Raw genomic sequence first — 21,239 nt, forward strand, 5'->3', positions numbered from 1 at the left:
TACGTAACTGATCAAGTCAAGTTATCCACTAGAAACTCTTGAGGGAGAGGATTATCTCACACAGACTATTATGGATCTATTTGGATATAATTTATTTTGTTGAAAACTGAAAATACTGTAGCAAAATAATTTTTAAATATGTGAATAGTACCGTAGGACCAATTTTTAATATTTTTTTCTGAATAAAGTAGTTATGGGTCCCATGAACAGTGCGTGAACGGTACATGAACAATAACTTTGTCTCTGCACAGTGTAATCATGTGTATGAACAATGCCAATTACTGTTCATAAGCGCTAAAAAAAAAATTTAAAAAAAAAAAAAAAAAAAGAGAGAAAACTCAAAACGTGCAAATGCACAAATGCAAACGCGGATCCAAACTGCACCTATATGTAACTAGCCACAAACCAACGCGATGTGTAGGAATATAAATATCATGTAATAAAGTATAATATATAAAAAGTAAAATTTACTTGAAGTATTGTTTTTTGTTTAAAAGAATTCTACAAATATTTTTTTTTATCCTTTTATCTCTACAAATATATCATTTTATTATTCTAACTTCTGTTGTAGTGTTTTATATGTGCCTAATAGGCAACTAAACTTTATAAGTTTCAAATTTATTATTCAAATTTGTCATCTCTTAAGAAATAAGGAAATTATCATAATAATAAAAAATTATCACAAAATTACAATGTTATCTTAGCCAAAATTAAAATGAAACTAAAAGAATAAAAAGTAGACTTTATAATTGTAAGGACTCAATTCGTGACGGCCCCAAAATAGTATTGGGTTCACACGTTGAGGGCCCAAACAATATAATTTGTAGAGCGTGGGTTTGAAAGGCTAGACCTTGGTCACCAAACGGTGGTTAGTCGTGGTGTTCATACAGAATTAAACCATGTTCAATCGAGGAGTTTTTCTCCTCGAGACGGTCTGGGAGGCTCTGGTTCTTGGCTTTTTTTCCCAGCCCCTCTTTCCGGACTGCTTGCTTCCCCTTTTATATTAGCCTATTCCCCTCATCCTACGTCCATGTGTAGGTTCGACTTTCCAGGACTGATACTTGTCCCATCAGTCCATACCCAAAGTGGTTGGGGGTGGTTGTAAAAGCTGAAGAGTATGGTTCTGTCAGATGCAGAGTATTCAATGGCAGTAATGGCAGCTTTCCCTTTGTCCTTTGTCGCCATACTGTCCAGGGGTCCTTTTTCTATCAACACAGATATTTTAGGTTTTTCCCAAAACTGTTCCTATACCGTTCTTGCCCTTTCTTTCAGGAGGGCCTCGAGAATGCCGAGGACAGAGTCATCCTCGACTATGTCTCAAGGTTACTTGGACTTTTATTATATGTCATCGGCTATATCCCTCCTCGGCTCAGGCCTTGGGTCCCAATGTAAAAATGGGTTAGAGCCACAAATTATTGGGCCCCACAATAGCCCCTCAAAATCCTACTGCCCGACCTCTTGGTCGGGGAGGAGGGTTTTGGTGATATCGGGCATGTATCATAGATGGCCCAGCTTTGTCCTTCATTATTATCGGTGTCTTTTAGTTTGCCTGGGAAACGCTCCCGGTCATAAGACATTCCTTTAGTTTTACTCACGTCGCGTCTCTGCCGTTTTAGTGTACGAAGCACGTTTTTAATAAGCTCCTTTCACGAGGCGTCGCCCATTTGACGGTTGTAAACAGTATTGGGAGTTGAGCGGGAATTATCTCGTTCTGAGCTTTCCTTGGAAATCTGTACAGATTAAATGCCATCAGTCTTGCCTTTCGTATAAGAAGTAAGGCAAGAGGTCACTTCCTTTACGCACAGACCCATTAGTTTTTCTAAAGTCCTAAACCTCCAACTACACTTAAAGCTTTCCTTATCAGCATAATCAAACTTTAGAATGTGATATGTTTGAGGAAAAAGCGGGGATGAAGGAACCACATCCTCTCCAGAAGCTCCGGGTCCCTCCGAAACTTAAGATGGCTCGGTCAGGGCAGGGTAGGCAGAGACTCAAGATATTTTTCCTCTTCCTTCAGCCAAAATCCGAAGCAGGTGTTAATCGCATCAAATTTTTGGTGCAACGGAGCTGGGGTTGCTCATCATCAGTACCATCCGCTCTCTTTTGAGCATAGCTAATATGGTACCAGCGTGATAGGAGTCAGGGCTGACGCAGGGATTAAGTATCCCTACTTCTTCCTCTCTTCCTTCGCTGGTGCCTCCTTTCACCTCCCCTTCTTCTTTCCCATCACCGGATCCATCTGGTGCTTTTACTTCTTCCTCTTCTTCTCCTCATCCATCAAAGGGGGTCACCCTCTCATACATAATCGCTACTGGAGCAGAGTTTAGAAAGATTTGTCGTTTCCTTGTATCTTTTTATTTTTGCTTTTGTAATTAGCTTTCTGTATAGGCTTGTTTAAGCCCCTTATTGTACGCTGTACTACTTCTTTACATTAATAAAAGTTGACATTATTTTATTCTATATATTCTTTCTTTTCTGCAATAGTTATGCTATGAATGGATGTGCTATTATATGATTTTTTTTTTTTATTATTCTGAACGATACTTAGGGCCGAAACCCCTGTTAAGAAAAAGATATCTTTATGAGCTTATTGAAACTATTCGGCACAATAATGCCGACCTGAAAAAACAATACTTAGGGCCGAGGCCCTTGTTAAGAAAAATATATTATTCTGAGCTTATTGAAACTATCCGGCACAATAATGCCGACCTGAAAAAACGATACTGAGAGCCGAGGCCCTTGTTAAGAAAAATATATTATTCCGAGCTTATTGAAACTATCCAGCACAATAATGCCGACCTGAAAAAGGTTACATACCCAAGAATAACCAAGATGACAGCTGAATGCTCGGTACTGTGTAGGAGGTAATCATCCGAGGAAGGGTAACCCAAAATGAGCTGCCCATGCGGGTCACCAAGTACTAGGATGCTTTGCCACCTTCTTAATATCCTTCATAGCCTTAGCCATTTTTGGCATCTGGTCCGAGGATTGAAGTACGATCGTACCGAACTTAAACGCTCGTTTGCATCAGTTCCCTTAGAACTGAGGATCCGAGGATAGGCCGGGATCTTCATTCCGTCCAGGACTTAATCAGACTTTTAGTATATAATCATCCCGTAGGTCTGAGCAATCTAGAATTCTCTTTAAGTGGTTGGTTTCTCCATAGATTTGAGTCCGAGGACCATGCAATACCTTGGTTCTGTTCAAAACTTAAATATTTTTTAAGTAATTGGTTTCCCCATAGGTTTGAGTCCGAAGACCATGCAATACCTTGGTTCTATCCAAAACTTAGCTTTTTAAGTAGTTGGTTTCCCCATAGGTTTGAGTCCGAGGACCATGTAATACCTTGGTTCTGTCCAAAACTTAGCTTTTTAAGTAGTTGGTTTCCCCATAGGTTTGAGTCCGAAGACCATGCGATACCTTGGTTCTGTCCAAAACTTAGCTTTTTAAGTAGTTGGTTTCCCCATAGGTTTGAATCCGAGGACCATACAATACCTTGGTTCTGTCCAAAACTTAGCTTCTTAAGTAGTTGGTTTCCCCATAGATTTGAGTCCGAGGACCATGCAATACCTTGGTTCTGTCCAAAACTTAGCTTTTTAAGTAGGGGGGATTAGCCCCTTGGCCAAGCCGTGGGACATTGGTTTGGGGGGATTAGCCCCTCGGGCAAGCCCCTAGAACCATCCGCGCTACTAACGCTTTGAAGCGTAGCTCTTAATGGAACTTTATTTTAGAACACTACAACGGGCTGTTGGGGGTGATGGGGGGACTTTCTCGACCCACCGCTTGTGCCAACACACGAGCCTCCCCACAGACGGCGCCAATTGTAAGGACTCAATTCGTGACGGCCCCAAAATAGTATTGGATTCGCACGTTGAGGGTCCAAACAATATAATTTGTAGAGCGTGGGTTTGAAAGGCTAGGCCTTGGTCACCGAACGGTGGTTAGTCGTGGTGTTCATACAGAATTAAACCATGTTCGCTCGAGAAGTCTTTCTCCTCGAGACGGTCTGGGAGGCTCTGGTTCTTGGCTTTTTTTCCCAGCCCCTCTTTCCGGACTGCTTGCTTCCCCTTTTATATTAGCCTGTTCCCCTCATCCTACGTCCACATGTAGGTTCGACTTTTCAGGATTGATACTTATCCCATCAGCCCATACCCAAAGTGGTTGGGGGTGGTTGTAAAAGCTGAACAACATGGTTCTGTCAGGTGCAGTGTATTCAATGGCAATAATGGCAGCTTTCCCTTTGTCCTTTGTTGCCATACTGTCCAGGGGTCCTTTTTCTATCAACGCAGATATTTTAGGTTTTTCCCAAAACTGTTCCTATACCGTTCTTGCCCTTTCTTTCAGGAGGGCCTCGGGGATGCCGAGGACAAAGTCATCCTCAGCTATGTCTCAAGGTTACTTGGACTTTTATTATATGTCCTCGGCTATATCCCTCCTCGGTTCGGGCCTTGGGTCCCAATGTAAAAGTGGGCCAGGGCCACAAATTATTGGGCCCCACAATAATAATTTATTACTCAAACAATTGGTAGGCATATTCAAATTCCTTTTAAAATAAATAAATATTAACTCAAACCAAAATTTAACTAAACCTATAAAAGGGAAAGAGAAGACTTACTAATGGGAAATTAAATTTTTTTTTATAAAAAAGAAAAAAAAAAACACACAATACCAAAACACATAAATAAAAAAGAAAAGGAAAAAGAACCATTAACCTTAATTAGAGTTATAAGAAATAACAAAAATCCACCAAAAGAAAGTAGAGAGAGAGAGTACTCACAATTTTGTGTGAGAAAAATATGGATTGGATTAGGAAAATGATATCAAATTTATAGAAAATAAAATGGGGAGAAGAAGAGTCAAAATATAAGAAAGAGGAATGAAATGTAACGGCAAAGTGGAGAGTGGGGAGATAAAAAGACAAAAATGAATGAGAATAAGAAGTGCAACTATAGGTGTGAACTAATAGGGAGAAGAAGAATTTTAAAAAAAAAATTCTACAAGTATTTTTTATCTTTTTCTCTCTACAAATATATCATTTTATTATTCTAACTTCTATTATGGTGTATTATATTTGCCTAATATACAACTAGATTTTATAAGTTTCAAATTTATTATTCAAATTTCTCATCTCTTAAGGAATAAGGAAATTATCACAATAATAAATAAATAAAATCATTACAAAATTACAATGTTATCTTAGCCAAAATTAAAATGAAACTAAAGGAATAAAAAATAGACTTTATAATAATTTATTACTCAAAGAATTGGTAGGCATATTCAAATTCCTATTTCTAAAAAAAGTAAGTATATATTAACCCAAACCAAAATTTAATCAAAGTTATAAAAGGGAAAGAGAAGACTTTCTAATGAGAAATTAAAAAAAAATACCAAAACACACATTAAAAAAGAAAATAAAAAAGAATCATCAATCTTAATTAGAGTTATAAGAAATAACAAAAATCCACTAAAAGAGAGAGAGAGAGAGAGAGAGAGAGGGAGTACTCAATTTTTTGTGGGAAAAATATGGATTAAATTGAAAAAATATATCAAATTTATAGAAAATAAAATAGGGAGAAGAAGAGTCAAAACAAAAGAAAGAAGAAGAAAGTATAATGATAAAATAGAGAGAAGTGGGGAGATAAAGGGACAAAAAGGAAGGGGAAAAGTTGAAAAAAGTGTAACTGTAAGTGTAAACTAACAGGGAGAAGATTATTTTTTTATTTTTTAGAATAGGGGGAAAAAGTTTAAATAGAGAAAAGAAAATATAGAAAATAAGTAGATGATGTGGCTCAACAGAAGTATAGCAACTATAAATGCTATGATATCAAATTTATAGAAAAAATAAAATAGGGAAAAGAAGAGTAAAAAAAAAAGAAAGTAGGAAGTGTAATGATAAAATAGAGAGTAATGGGGAGATAAAGAGACAAAAAAGAAAGGGGAAATGTTGGAAGAAGTGTATCTATAGGTATAAGCTAGTAATAGAAAGAAGAAGAGTCTAAATAGAGGAAAAAAATTATGTAATTCAATAGGAGTATAGCAACTATAAATGTTACGCTACAGCTTTTATATATATAATATGTCATCATACTTTCTAATTTAAAATTATAAAAAAGTAAAAAATACAAAGTCATTGTTCTTGTATTGAGAAAAAAAATAAAAAGGTGAATAGGAATTTAGGGAAAGTCTATGTTGATAAATAAAAAATAAAAATAAAAATAATAAGAGCTAATGATCGTGCATGAGTGATAAGTGACCATCAAACAAATTTCACTTATGGAATCTTTAAGGGGCGTATGTATCTAAGTACCATTAGAGGATAGTAAGCATGTTTAGTGCATCAACATTAGTGGTGTCAAAAATTTAGCAATTTGACACTACAAAAAACTACTTTATATATTTAATCATTTCACTTTACAAAACACCCAATATAATATTAATAAGTGGTTTTGTTTTAGCATTCAACACAATAAAATAATATATTCACTATAATAAACAAACAACCACTACCACTACCACCGCCACAGCCACAACCATGGAAACCACCACCAAAACCCACACCACACAATCAACACACAACCTGACCTCAGTGTCTTAAATTTCATCTTCCATTAGCATCAGTCAACTGCTTTGGTTTGGTTTTGCATCAGAAATGGAAAGCACTGACACTAGTTTGACAGTGAAAAGGTTTTTTTTTTTTTTTTGGTTTCTTTTAGGATCATGCTAACGAGTGCCCTTAGGGCACTGGTTAAGAATCCATTTTAGGAAAGTTTTAACATCACTTTTATGGGAAACGAAAAAAAAATTGTCAAAACATTAATTTTTTTTTTCTTTACCCATAAAAATTTTCTTTAACTGGATTCTTAACCAATGCCTTAAGGGCACTCGTTAGCATTTCTCATAGGTTTATCTTTGACCTACAATAGACAGACATTAATGACAATTCATTGTAGCTCAGTTGCTAAAAAATTTAGCAATAGCAACATCAATGTAGCTCTTTTTGTGTGATGTTGGTAGTTAAATTTAGCAATATAGCTTTTACCACCATCAATGCTATTATGCTTTATTGCTCTTATCCATTGTGTCATTAGCTATGCCAGTTACTAATTTCATATGCTACACCAATGAATTACTCTCGTAGTGGTTTTCCTTCAAAGCTTTCTCCATCTGCTTTCTATTTCGTCATTATATTAGTGTCTATTGCATTATGGCTTTTAGTATTTTACTGTTTAGATATGGTGACTTGTTGGTTCTATTGATTAAATCGATATAATTGTGAGTACATAATTGGTTTAATTGACAATAAATTAACGAAACCACTACATAATCAATTTGGGGTTTAAACCATTTCTCTCATAAAAAATTACAACAATAAAAAACCCATATATTTCAAGAAATTTAATAACATTTGATGATACCAGCCTCCCCATGCTTTGGCTGAGATTAGGAGTCGCAATGATGATGCCTTAGTCACTATTGGTGTCTCGCCTTGCCTCATCGTTCTTTGGCCAAGATTAGGAGACGTTGTGATTGCAACTCAACCATTGTCTGTTGACGACCTCGTCATGATTTAGGTAGATGGTGTTAAGAAATTATTTGCGCATGGACATGTGACACGCATCACGCAACTATATTCAAATTAGGGATTACGGATAGGGTGTGTATGAGTTAAGTTGGATCAGTGGGTTATGCATACATGTTTTATATCTAGTAAACTATTAGACTTTTATTAATTATTTAATTTTTTTAATAAATTATTAGAATTTATACAGTATGCTTAAATTTTATTCCAAATTCATCAAAACTATTTCTTAAAATACCAAAATCAATCAAACTAAATAAAATAAAATAATGATAATAAAATAAACTTATCTACTTGGTGGGTTGGATTGGGTAAGATGATTTGAAAAAACTATCAACTCGAACCCGACCCTAGACTTAAAATAAAATTCCAAACCAACCCAAAGCGTCAAGTTGGGTTGGGTTGGATCAGTTTTGGTCGAGTTGGTAGGTTTCATGTACACCCATAATTAGGGGACTATCAAGAGTAGGGCAATTTGGTCATTTCAAGAGTAGATTCTAGTGAGCTAAAGTAGTAAAATTTCTGATAGTTGAACAAAAGATTTAGGGTTCAATTTCTGCCTACATCAAAAACTGATTAGTGTCTTAATTTGATGATAAAGAACTATCATTAAGAGTGAATGTCATTAATTGAAACTCTCTTAAAAAAAAATGTGTAGGGGCAGTTTAGTCCTTTACTTTATAAAGGTCATGTGCCATGAAAGTGACTGTTAAAGTTAACAGTTGCTTCTCAAAAAAAAAAAAAAAAAAAAAAAAAAAAAAAAACGGTTAATTAATGGTGGGTGCAGATTGCTAAGTTTTTCCAAATTAGAGTGTTCATTGCTAGTTTTTACAGTTTGCGGTGAATGGTGGTAGCACCCCTACAGTTCAATCTTCAATATAGATTTGTGAGAATAATATCCAAAAAAAAAAAAAAAAAAGTATAGGTATCCTTTCATTCTTGAGAATCACATAATTACCACACTACTTAATTTCTTATTATATTTCAAATTTTAACAAAGAAGGAAATTCATAGTATGAACAATTACAATTTTTTTCATACTCACAAGCCACACCTATTTTGTTTGGAACATGTTAGTAATAACATATTCGTATAAATCATCAATGCTTAATATATATACCAGTACTATATGTTCTTGTTTATTCATCACAGCATTGATACATGACAAACTTCTCCATAGATCGGCCACATTCTGCACATACCACTCTATCTGGTATCCTCCCAGCAGTCCCAGGTAGCACAAGGCGACTGCAGTGATGTGGAGAGTGAAGCTTCTTAAGGTGGTCATTAATGGCTGCCACAAGACCCTTTTGCTGTACTTGACCCTTCCACTGTTCATATTCAGAAAAGCAAGTTAAGAATGTGCTCCCCTTTTCCTTGGTCATCTCAGCTGATCCTCTGCTAAGCAAGGCCCATCCACCTTCGCTTGCATCAAAGCTAAGTATTGACATGATCTCCTGCATTATAGGATCGGTCTCTGCAGTTCTGCCCAGTTGCATCTTGGATTGCCACATACTTTCTATCCTAACCCAAAAAAACCAAACCAGAGCTATGTCCTGCCAGCAATAACTGAGTTTTTCTGTGCTGATGGCCATAGTGTTTCTCCTGACTCGCTCTTTTGGGTTGCTCTTTCCCACATAAACCAACTCCAAGGAAATGCCTGTCGCTTGTGCCACAACAATAGCAGCATTTGAAAACTTTCGGATCCACTCCATATCCTCTCCTCCATACAAGCATATGTATTTTTCTTCTGATATCTAAATGAAGCAAGGAATTGATTTAATATTTTTTTATAATAAAAAAAGAGAAATGTTATATACACAATATTTTGACAACAAATCTTAAATGTGAGGCTATTATGAGTAGACAAATAAGTAATTTAAGTTATAAATTCAAATTAAAACCAATAATAACTTACCACTTATAATTTGTTGTAAGACAATTGTGGACGTAGTACTTCTCATAATAAAAAATAAAATAAAATAGCTTACATGTGTGATCACTACCCCCATCCACTTAAATCCTAGCATGCATGGCGAGTGACTGCCTAAGCATTAGTGGGGGATTGCCACAACTCGAATCCACGACTCTTAGAATGGATTTACAATGACTTCCTACCACTAAATCACACCTTAGAAATCTAGGATGGTAATTGATTTAACATTTTAACTTTAGGGTCCGTTTGATTAGGGTGAAACAGGGAGGATAAAAAATGAGAGAGAGAAAATATGAGAGAAAATGGATTTTGTGGTTGTTTTGTTGGGGTGGAAAGTTTGAGGAATTTTGATGGGGACGAGCTATTTTCTCATTGATCCCACCAAAATGTTTTCTCTCCAATTTGAAGAGAAACCACTATTACATTTTTGCCCATCTTTTCTAACGTCGAATAGAGACAACAACAATCATCCCTCTCTTCTAGTTTTTCTCTTGTCCTTAATTACCCTCTTCTTCTTGTCCTTTTCTTCTTGTTCTTTCTCTTCTTTTCTTTTTTTTAATACTTTTTCTCTTGTGTTTTGTTTTGAAGTAGTAACATTTTTTTTCTTTCTGTTTTTCTTGTTCAGCATCCATCTCGATCTATGCTTTTTCTTTTTTCCCAATGTTTTTATAATAAAAAAATGTAATAAATATAATAAAAAAGAGAAAAAAAATAACATAATAGGTATAATGTTTTAATTTTTATAAAATGTTATTTTATTAATTTTAATTGATAAATAAGTAATATTTTATTACAAAGAAAATAATTTCTTATATATAATAAAATAAGGACATAAGAGTAAATTTAGACAAATCACATTTTTTATCCTTCTTTTTCTTTTTCTTTTTTCTCAACAAAAAAATAAGCTTTACTTTCCTTCATTTTTCCACCCTCCAACCAAACACAAATGAGAGAAACTAATTTCCTCTATCCTCCTACTTTTCTACCCTTTCCCACTTTTTCATCCTTCAACCAAATAGACTCTTAGTATAAGAAGCACAATGCACTTTTAAGATATAAATAGTAAATACACCAAGTAAGAGCGCTCACAATAAAGATGCTAAAATAATTCTAAAGTTATTTTAGCATCTCAACCACACAAAAAAGGCCCTACAATAAAGTTGGTATAGCTAAAAGTTTTAGCTATATTTTACCTTCATGCTATAGTGGGCTATTATCAATAACAGCTAACTGTAGCATGTAGGTAAACATAAAAAATATTTTTTTATTCCCTCCTTTCTCATTTTTTTTTTTATTCCCTCCACTCTCTCCTCTCTCACTTCTCTGTTGACTGGGTTTGATTGTGAGATCGAATTGGCTATTCATGGGTCTAATTGTGCTCTGATGGTTTCATGGTTGTTCATGGGTCTAATTATGCTCTGGCGATTTCATGGGCATCGATGGTTTCATGGGTCTAATTGTGTTTCGATGGATTGTACTCTAGTGGTTTCGTGGTTATGAGATTGGATTCGTGGGCATCAGCGTGGTTGTGCTCTGATGGGTTTTGATTAGGGGTGTCAAATGGGTGGGTTTGGGGTAGGCATAATTAGGTTGGGTATATAAAACTCATTTATCCATTAAAACCCATTTAACTAATTTGTTTCTAACCCAAACCCAACCCAACCCAATTATTATGGGTAAACCCCAACCCACCGAATTACCCAATTATCAAAATTACTGAAATGCCCCTAAAGTGAAAAACTCAAATCTCATTGCTCCACCCAGCCTTATGACCTTCTCTGGTTCAAAAAGTGAGGTTGGAAAATTTCATCAAATCTCAAAAAAAAAAAAAAAAAAAAAAATCATAGTAATCCCAAACTCTAATTTTCATCAAATCTCAAACTCTAATTTTCTCAGTAACCAAAGACTCCCCAAGAAATGGAAGTGGAAGTGAAAGTATATTGCCAAACTCAACCTCACACCAAAAACTCTCTATACTCCTCTCCCCATTCTACACCAAAACCCTTCTCACAGTAATCCATGCATCGGCGCGTGTTAGAGATCTCGGTGATCCGTTCCTCGTCCTTGGGGATTAGCTCGTGCACATTGATCCACGCACCGGTGTGCTGCCGAATCGACTTGATAATGCTCCCGGACTTCCCGATCACCCCTTCAGCCTTCACGTCGTGGCACAAAATCCGGAACGACGTCGTCATGATCAGTGACGGGTCCAGCTGGGGCTTCACGACTCGACCCGACCCGCCTTTGTGGCGGTGGTGAGGCGAGCCTAGCGGAGTTGGAGCTGCTGTGTAGTGGTGGTTGTACCAAATTTTTTGCCTTGCTTTGTCCCTTTGTTCTCTGTTTGTTTCTTGGGTTAATTGTTTTTGGGTTAAATGGGGCTTAATGGGTTTTTAGTTAAAACCCAATAATTATTAGGTCTAATTGGGTTGATGTCCATTTAACCCAAATAATAATTGGGTGAGTTTGGGTTCAATTAAAGTGAGTGGATTTGGGCGGGTAAATGGGTTTGGGCTTATTTTGCCATCCCTAGTTTTGATTGGTTGTGGTGGTCAGATTCATGGGTTTGGCTGTTATGGATTCATGGTAGTCAAAATCATGGATTCGTGGTGGTCAGATTCGTTGGTTGGCTGGATTTTTTTTTTCTACTGTTGTGGTTTATGGTTGTGGTTTATGGTTGTGGCCAGTAGGGCGACGTTAGAGGTGGTAGAGGTGGCTATTGTTGTTGCATTGTTTTTCTTGGTGTCAGTGGGTTGCTATGGGTGTTTGTGGGTTGTGGTTGATGGTGGCAGTGGGGTGGGGTGGGTGTTTGTGGGTTGTGATTGACGGTGGCAGTAGGTTGTTGAGGTTGATGGTGACTATGAGTTATGGTTTATTATATTTATTTTATTAATTTGTTTATATTATTTTAATGTGGTGTATGTTAAAATAGAAGTATTGATGTTGGGTGTATTGTAAAGTGTGTTGTTAAAATAGATAAAATATGTTTTTGAGTTACTAAAAACTAAGGGCCCGTTTGGTAGAGAAGTTTGAGTAATGTTGTTTGTATTTTTTTGAAATACGTGTATATAAAAAAGTGTGTGAAAATATGTGTAATGTTATTTAAAAACTGAAAATATGTTGTTTAGCTACTCTACCAAATAGGGCCTAAATGTTTTAGTTCTCTTTCTATAAATACTCTAAAGCACTAAAAACAAGTCATTTAATACTAAAATAAAACATGAGCTCAAAAAATCATATGAAGAAGTACATTGTCATATTAGTTGGCTTGTTTTTATTGGTTTGGAGTATCACTTATACTCCAAGAATACCTAAATACTTATTCACAGGGGCAGAGTCAGGAATTTTTGTTCGAAGGACCAAGCTACAACAATAATATATTTATCAAGACAACCCTCCATATGCACATATACACATGCTTTTTATTAAACACACTTTTTTATTTGATAAGTTATATTTATACACACACCCAAAAAAAAAAAAAAAAAAAAGCTTAGTATTTTCAATCAAAATTATGTTTGATGGCAATCTTTCATAAAATAAAATTCATTTTTATCATTTTTATAGTGAAATTCTTAAAAAATTTTATTTTCAATACAAATTATCAAATTTTATACTAAAGTAAGGAAAAATCTTCCAATTGAACTAATAAAATTTTCAAAAACATGAATGATCCAAAACTTGGAGGAATAAGTTAGGCGTCAAACATATTTGAAACTATTTTACTCTAACCCATTATGTGACAACTAAAGAGACATTTCATGTATAGTTTTAATGACATAATTTTTAAAATAAGTCAATGACTTGTTAATTGTCACATAACTGGTTGAAAAAGATATAGATTCAAATATGTTTGATGTCAAACTTAGTTAAATATTTAATAGATATAAGAGCGCATTTTACAATAAAAAATAGAATTGCGAAAAAAATGTTATGCCTCTATAACTATTAGACCAATTATTTTTTTAAGAACATTATTGAACTAAATCAAATATTTGGGAGCCAACTCTTATTTTTATAGATTAAATTTTGAAAACATTAAAATAATTATATATATATATATATATATATTTTTTTTTTTTTTTTAATTTCAAAATTTTGTAGGGGCCATGGCCCCCACCCTTACACATAGCTACGCCCCTGACTTATTCCCTAAATACTTTTCTTATGTGTTTGATGTGAGCAATTTTGACATTCATGCACGCACATGTGGATCAATTTGTACATGCATACATGAATAATGGCACATAATGGTTAAGTTTCTGTGAGAAAAAGCTGACAATTAATTGTGAAGATGTACTTACCCACTTATTTATCAATGGATCAATGCTATCCACCAACAAATCAAGTTTCCAAGTCTCTTCCTTCCATAGAGCTTCCTCTCTAGCACTGGTGAAAGGGAAAGCAGTACCTCCCCAAATCCACATCATGTGGAGTGCATTTAGACTTGAAACTCGTCCTTGTGGGTCTATCACCACAAGAATTGCCTTCTTCCTGAAATTCCAAACCTCCTTGATGTACTTGACCACTGCCGGCTCGATCAAGGAAGGATGCTGCACACAGTACCATGGCATTGAAGCCTGCAGACTGTCAAATTGCTTTTGCCTGTTCTCAGTCCATGGGGCATTTGAGTCTAAGATTGGGAGCCACACAACTTCATGTTGCCGAGCGTCATTGTTTATCTGTTCAAGAATAGCAACCTCTTCTTGCGAGATGTCTACGTCTGATATGAGCAGTAAGACATATTTTCGCCTTAGGACATCAATGCTAACCTGATTTGGTCATTAAAAAAATACCACATATAGTTAGTACTGTAATCTGCAAAGATATTCTTACACCTTCTTGATTTGTATTAGCTAGTCATTCCATTTCACTTCCTTTTCCAGAGTTCCCATCAGTTCTTGCTTTTGACTAGTTCAGTAGTTCTTAATAGCAAAACTCTAGGGGGTAAAAATGCAACATTTTATTACATACGTAAAAAGTGTACAAATTAAGTTGTGACGTCGGACATTCAAAAGTATATGAATTCTAGAACTATATATAAGAAACATTTTTCAGCAAAATATATATATATATATATAAGAAACATTTAAAAAATAAAAATTCATTCTAATAGAGAAAGACTTTGGAAATATATTTATACACCTAAGAATTTAGGTGAGACAAAGGTAGTTCTCAATTTAATATATGTGGGCAATAATGTTTAAGTTTTGTTAAAATGTAAGAGATGAAAGGATTGTATACCCTTCTTTTGGTGACTCCATCAAAAAGTGGCAGCAGGTCATCCTTTTGATAAATCAATGCCTTGAGAACCCTCAGGTTGTCAATATGGATCATTTCCATCAAATGATGAAGGTTCTGATAAGCTTCCATTTGTTTTCTTTCATCTGCACCAGATTATCCAACATTCATTTTATGAGTCTGATTTGCTTATTAAGTACACGCATCTATGACATCTCAATAAATCTAAACTCACCTATATGCTTATAGCATGTAGACAATTGAGTTGCTAGGTGGCTTTGCATGTTGCCGACCTTGTGAGCCAAGCTAGATAGCTCCCAAGACTCTGTAGTTGATACTATGTGCCTGAAAGCAACAGTCAATAACAATTCCATAAGAGTATTATTGGTGATTGATTTTCTAACTGCTTAAACTTTTAGGAAGGTTATTAAGTTGTCAATGTACCAGAGCAAGTAGTCTTGAGTTTGAATGCTATCTTCACTCTACCTCTCATTTAAAAAGTTAAAAATTCCGCATGTTGAGCTTCATTTATTAAGTGAGAATTTAGGTCGCTCTCTTGTGAGGTAAGTGATCTTACATGATTTACTAGCATTGTATAGATGCAGGTTGCCAAACATCAAGAATTAGAAGAAGGAAAATTTGTGTACCATATGCAATAATTTCAAGAAGTTTGCTTCTAATTGCATAAAGGGCCAGACTTCCTTTTAATAAATGAGCCAAACAAATGGAGGTAAAGTAGAGAGTGAATTTGAATTTAGGAAAATGGTGATTGTAATCATTTAATATTTTTTTTTTAAATTGTTTCTTAAAAAAAATATTTTCTCTAACATTAATTTGTATACCCATATTCCTCTTTAAGTAGGACTCAACACATGAAACACGATCTTTTCCATTTCAAGTCTTGTCAATTTCATCCATTTCAAGGTTCAATTCTATTTTTTAGAACTAAGTCATCTAACAATGTATAGACTACCACATCATTTAAAATGTTAAATGATATGACAATATGTAAACATCTGGATTTGTAAAATTTAATGTAATTCATGAAATAGGTGAAATGGACAATACTTAAAAAGAAAAGAATATTCTTTTACATTTACGGTCAAGTAACACAATAGATACAAACTATTATTGTGGCAAATTTTTATTAGTTTTCAATTATGCCCATTACTGACATCACATTTTCATTTATCAATAACTACTCACCATATTAGTAGTTTGTAAAAAAAATTATAAATCTAACATTTTCTTTTACTGTTTTACATCAATATTCACAATTGATGTGTGAATGTCCACATTTTAATGCATAAAATATAAAAATAAAAATGTGAATAAAAAAAACAGTTTTAAAAAAAAGTGTAATTTTTTTTTTAAAAAAACCCCTTCATAAAAAAAGAGGAGTCATGAATAGGAAACATACTCAAACCCCGTAAGGCCGGCAATCTGCGATGCACAAGCCACGACACCTCTGATGGTCCAATAGACAGCAACGGGTATATGGGTCATGGCCGTGGAAAGTGCAGTGACTTCAGTTGTGATGTACTGAGGTGGTAGCTCCCTAAACTCCACAATGCACTTGGTAATGCCTACCATCACTTTTACAAGGTTATTTATCGTATCAAACCGGGGTTTCAGCATGCTAGTTCGCTCCAATAGTTCAGGTATTTTTCTAAGGATTGCCACTGATTTGGCCAGTTGATTTGTGGTGCAATTATGGGCTAGAAGCCAGAATTCCCCAAAATTCACTGCACAGGCCGACAAGACTAGCACCAGTTTTGCATCCCATGAATAATTTGTTAGCATATTCAATATTGAGATTGCAATTGTATGTGCATCCCCGCTACCCGAACACTTGCAGGAGAGCTGTACAATTTTCAGTACTTAAAATAAGTAAATGACATACCACATAAAACATGAGAGAGAGAGAGAGAGAGAGAGAGAGAGAGAGAGAGTTCCCATTTTGAGCATGCCGAAGTTTTATTCCAAAGCAGTTTGGATGGATCTCTTTCAATCTGTTATGTGACCATTCATATAATCATCCATATATGGATACTTAATGACATGATTTGTTAAATCATTTAAACAAATTTCATTATTATTAAACAGATCAACGCATGACTAAAAACGTGTATATAATCATTTGAACCATCACATAATAGAGGTCCTTCAAACCAGTTTGGAAAAAAATTCTATCTTTTTTGGTTTATAATAACCTCACACGCAAGTTGATCAATGAGATATGCCAATGCTTCAGGCACATTAATGGAGCTGGCTTGGTTGGTCTTGCTCTCCAAAGCTTCTGCATGTGATTGAATGCCCTATACAAAGTTAAAAAAATAATGGATCAGCTAAGTGCCAAAAAGGCGCAACTAAATGGATGTCCTACAAAGTTACAACTACTTACTTTGATAACATGATAAATTACTAATTGTCGCAAAATTTTAAACAGTTAGGAAATTATGAATTTTAATCATTTAACCATTCATTCTAAAAATAGAAAATATATAAATTTGCATTAAGTCATTACCGGCACAACAATGGCCTCAGTGGTTGGAGTGGCACGTTTGAATATGTCCTCAATGAGATGAAGAAGAGGCCTGACATCAACCTCACGGTCATCAGGAGCATGGGTTGCCTGAATTTGCTTCGACATCACATTGTCATCGGAGGACGAGAACATTAGTCTGTCACCTTTTATCAGTCGCTGTGCATTGGCTAATGTTGGTGTTGTGGTGGCCATGTTGGTTACTACTGGTTAATCAAAGCAGGACACAGTAGATGTCTATAGTACTGTTCTGGTTGTAGAAGAAACAATGGCTTGTGAGTGTTTTCCTTGCAATAGCAGCTTATCCTTTTTATAATCATCAAAGAAGGAATAAAGTTCATTTGAATCACCTTCTTTGCTTCCAATGTGGTTCAGTTCTTTGGATAACTTAACACAGAGATACCATGGTGACATTATTTACACAGCTCTTTAACTTTTCTTTTTGGCCCACAAAATTTGTACTTGATGCATGGCATGGGGTTACTTTCCTATATTATCATGTGAAACTCAATATTTTTATGAAAAAATCAATCCTAGTACTTTTTATTTTTTGATGAATAATCCTAGTACATTATATTATCAATAAATAAATAATAGTCTTAATAGTACATTCTGACTTGATTTTTTTCATGTAGAATGCTATATTTATGGGGACAAGGGAAAGCTTAGGCAGGTAATTGTTGACCCATTGTTTGCCTCAATGTAGAGGATCCATTATGCAATGTAACTGTTGATTAACGTGCAGCGGTTTGTTGTACTTGTACCCCTAGAGAAATAAAGGTGTCTCGGACTTTCTTCATGATTGGGAATCAAGCAAAGAGTTAAGTAAATTTAAAAAACAAAAGTGATATTGTTCTTTGCTTTCTCTTTTAGCCAAGAAAGGGTTCTCTTTTTCTCTTTCTCTTCTCTCTTTTTTGGTCATAGCCAGGTGACGTTTCTTAAAACCACAAACTTAGCAAGAAGCATAAAAGACAACAAACTTGTTTCTCTGTCACAATTCGAATTTTATCATACTGCTTCTTTTTTTCTCCTTATGTTGGTTCCGTTTTTAGTTTTTATGCCCAACTGACCAGGGTCATTTGTTGAAAGTTCAAAACTATCCAGTGCAATGGTCTGTTATCTTCCTAAAATCACTCTTCTAAAAACAAAAAGGGGTAGATGAGCTTTCTTTAGGAAGCCTTGAATGCCATTATTTAGTTGTATGTATGAAGCTGATTCAAGAATTTAATTTTACTAGGGAGGTGGGGGGAGGGGGGAATTTGAGAAAGAGAGATTTTATTCCTCAAATTTGGTGTACATCAGAAGAATTAATGCTTTTTACAAAACTTGGTGAAGCTTCTATATAAACTTCATCTTCTTCATTGGTTTCTACATGTCTAACCAATGTGCGTATCATATGTCAATTAGGGACTCTAAACCGACTCCCTATTTTAAAATAGAATTGGGAGATAAAATTGTCTTAGTCGCACACACAAATGTAAACACCCTATATGACGATCGATATCAAATTCAAGTTTGAGTTTAAAACAAGGGAGTCAATACTATACCAGAGGTTGTTCCGGTTTGACCAGCGGTACAATATATTTCGGATACCGATCAATACCAGTGTATCGTTTCAGATTTACCGCTATATATATATATATATATATTCATAAATTAAACTAATTTGTAATCTTAAACCCACACAAATCCAAGCCCAAGCCAAAGCCCAAGTCTATACATCTGTATCTATAAAAATGAATTAAAAATTAAGTTAAATTTAAAATACCAACCTTTCAGTACTTTCACACGCGAACTAACTGAGGGCTTAAAGAAAAAAAAATAGAACAACTAACATGTGATGATATGAGAGGACTTTTGACCGGTTTAGGGCTAGGAAATAATTTAAAAAATGAAAAAAATCTGACATATGAAAGTTACTTTTGACTATATACATCACTTTTGCAAACTATCAACTTTATTGGATGTTCAAAAAAAAAAAGTTGAAATTCAAGCTATTTGGCATACATTCAACGCAACCAAGAAAGAGGAAAGAGAAAGTAAATATGAAATAGAGAAGGAGAACGCCGGTTAAGAAGATCGATTTGGAATTTGAGGGAGGAAAGATCGTGCACTATGAGTTTGAGAAACTGCGAACGCTAGTGAGTGGAGAGATGAGAGAGTAAGAACGTTTTTTTTTTTTTTCTTCTTCTTCTTCTTTTTTCTTGTTTTGGTCCGGTATGCATTTACCGGCCGAAACAGCCAGATTTCGCCGGTACGGTCGGTATTTTTTCTGGTACGAAATAAAGGGGGTATCTGTACCGGTTTGTTGGCCGGTACGATATATACCGGCCAGTACAATACAAAATTAACTTCCTTGGTTTAAAATAGTCATCATTTCATAACCTTAAGAGTAAAAATGTCAAAGATTGTGAGTTCAATTTGAAACATCATAAGAACTTTTAATGATCAAACATACATTTTTGGGCGAATATCAAAACATTGCTTTGGAATATCATACAACATCAAGTTTTAATGACATCGGCCACCAAGAGCTTTGTAACTTAACTGGTACTTCTTGATATTTCTAACTAAGACATCCAGTGTTATATTTTTAAGACATCTAATGTTCAAATCTTCTATCTCCCTGTGTAACTATCAAATTATCAAATATTAGAACATCAATTTGGAAAATCACAAAAAAAAAAAAAAAAAATTACCTACAAATTAAATTATATACCACTGCATTAGAATCCATCACTCCGAAGGTTCTTTAACGCTCATCAAATCCAATTGCAAGATTCATGGTTTTACTAGGCACATCAAGATGAACTATCATTTGTTATCTCCAAATCGTCCTCAAGACATCAACAACACGTTCCCTTCATTCCACCATAGGGAGAAGTTTCATGGATCTTCAAATGAAAATGGAGGCTTGATCAATGAAAAGATTCATTCATTTGCAAACCTTGGAGAAGATCTACCACTAAAGCTTCTTTTTGGAGGCAGTGCATGCAAGTGGTATTTCTAACTCAAAATTTTTTTTTCTTATTTTTTTAATCATGCTGTGAACAATGTGTTTTTCTCTAATGATACTATGAATTTGAATTAAATTTTAAGGTTCAGTTGTGCATTAAATAAGAATTTCCCTATGAGATAATGAAGGATATGAGAAGATAAAGATTTTTGAAGAGCATAATCACATGAGATATTTGTCATCATTATGAAATATCATCAAATGCGAATAACTTTGGAAAAGGTAAATCCATGAAAGTTTATGTGTAGCATGAAATGAGTTAGGTATGGATTCATGAAGCAAAGTAATAATCTTCCTTTTCATGGATTTTGAGTTCTTTTTATTTAGTCTCACAGGTTATTTCTATTTTTTTTTTTTTTTTTTTTAATTATGTTTTATAGAATAGTGGATTAAATGATAGGATTGTTTGATTTAGTGATGATGTAATAATTTGGTCATTAATTCCTAGAACTCTAATTTTTAGATTTGGTGAAATGGGTACCTAACACCTACTTATCTCGTCATTTAGTGTATGTTTGGATAGCATCTTGCACGTCCAGTGTCCAGCGTTTTTTGTGGGTCTCATGCACTATTCACGAGACCCGCAAATACTTTTAAAAAAAAAAAAAACTTTAAAACTAGGTCCCACGATACTATTCACACGTTTAAAAATTAATTTGCTATAATATTTTCAGTTTTCAGTTTTCAGCAGTAAGCGATATCCAAACAGACCCTTAGACTTTGAGTTTAGATTAAAGGTTAGATTAGTGATCTTTTCCATGTAATTTTCTTTTTCTTAGGCTGTAACTAGAAAATAACGAAATGTAATTTAATTTCCCTGGTCTTTTATATATGTCAACTTGTGATATTTAGCAAGAAGTAACTAAACAATAGCGTGTGGGTTTGACAAGAACCCACGTTTTGGGCAGTATGTCATAGCATAATT

At 34.7% G+C, this 21,239-nt stretch overlaps 1 protein-coding gene across 1 annotated transcript; it reads right to left on the reverse strand.

Moving 5' to 3' along the window:
• Positions 1–8,546: 8,546 nt before the first annotated feature.
• LOC115976545 (protein SIEVE ELEMENT OCCLUSION B-like) lies at positions 8,547–17,579 on the reverse strand. The gene is made up of 7 exons (XM_031097871.1): positions 17,281–17,579; positions 16,967–17,071; positions 16,174–16,616; positions 14,989–15,098; positions 14,757–14,899; positions 13,817–14,284; positions 8,547–9,336 (listed from the first exon to the last, which is right to left on the reverse strand). Exons 1-7 carry the CDS (start codon positions 17,491–17,493, stop codon positions 8,719–8,721), a joined length of 2,100 nt encoding a protein of 699 aa, XP_030953731.1. The 5' UTR covers positions 17,494–17,579; the 3' UTR covers positions 8,547–8,718.
• Between the last annotated feature and the right edge of the window lie 3,660 nt (positions 17,580–21,239).

Source organism: Quercus lobata, chromosome 2 (assembly GCF_001633185.2).
Source record: "Quercus lobata isolate SW786 chromosome 2, ValleyOak3.0 Primary Assembly, whole genome shotgun sequence".
Lineage (NCBI taxonomy): Eukaryota > Viridiplantae > Streptophyta > Magnoliopsida > Fagales > Fagaceae > Quercus > Quercus lobata.

What these genes read in the sequence shown, in the direction of transcription:
- LOC115976545 (XM_031097871.1), bottom strand. Translation starts at nt 17,493, where the DNA reads ATGGCCACCACAACACCAACATTAGCCAATGCACAGCGACTGATAAAA. An exon ending in CTGAGGCCATTGTTGTGCCG is followed by an intron (nt 17,072 to 17,280) that starts GTAATGACTTAA and finishes AACTTTGTATAG; the next exon opens with GGCATTCAATCACATGCAGA. An exon ending in GCCGGCCTTACGGGGTTTGA is followed by an intron (nt 15,099 to 16,173) that starts GTATGTTTCCTA and finishes TGTTGCTTTCAG; the next exon opens with GCACATAGTATCAACTACAG.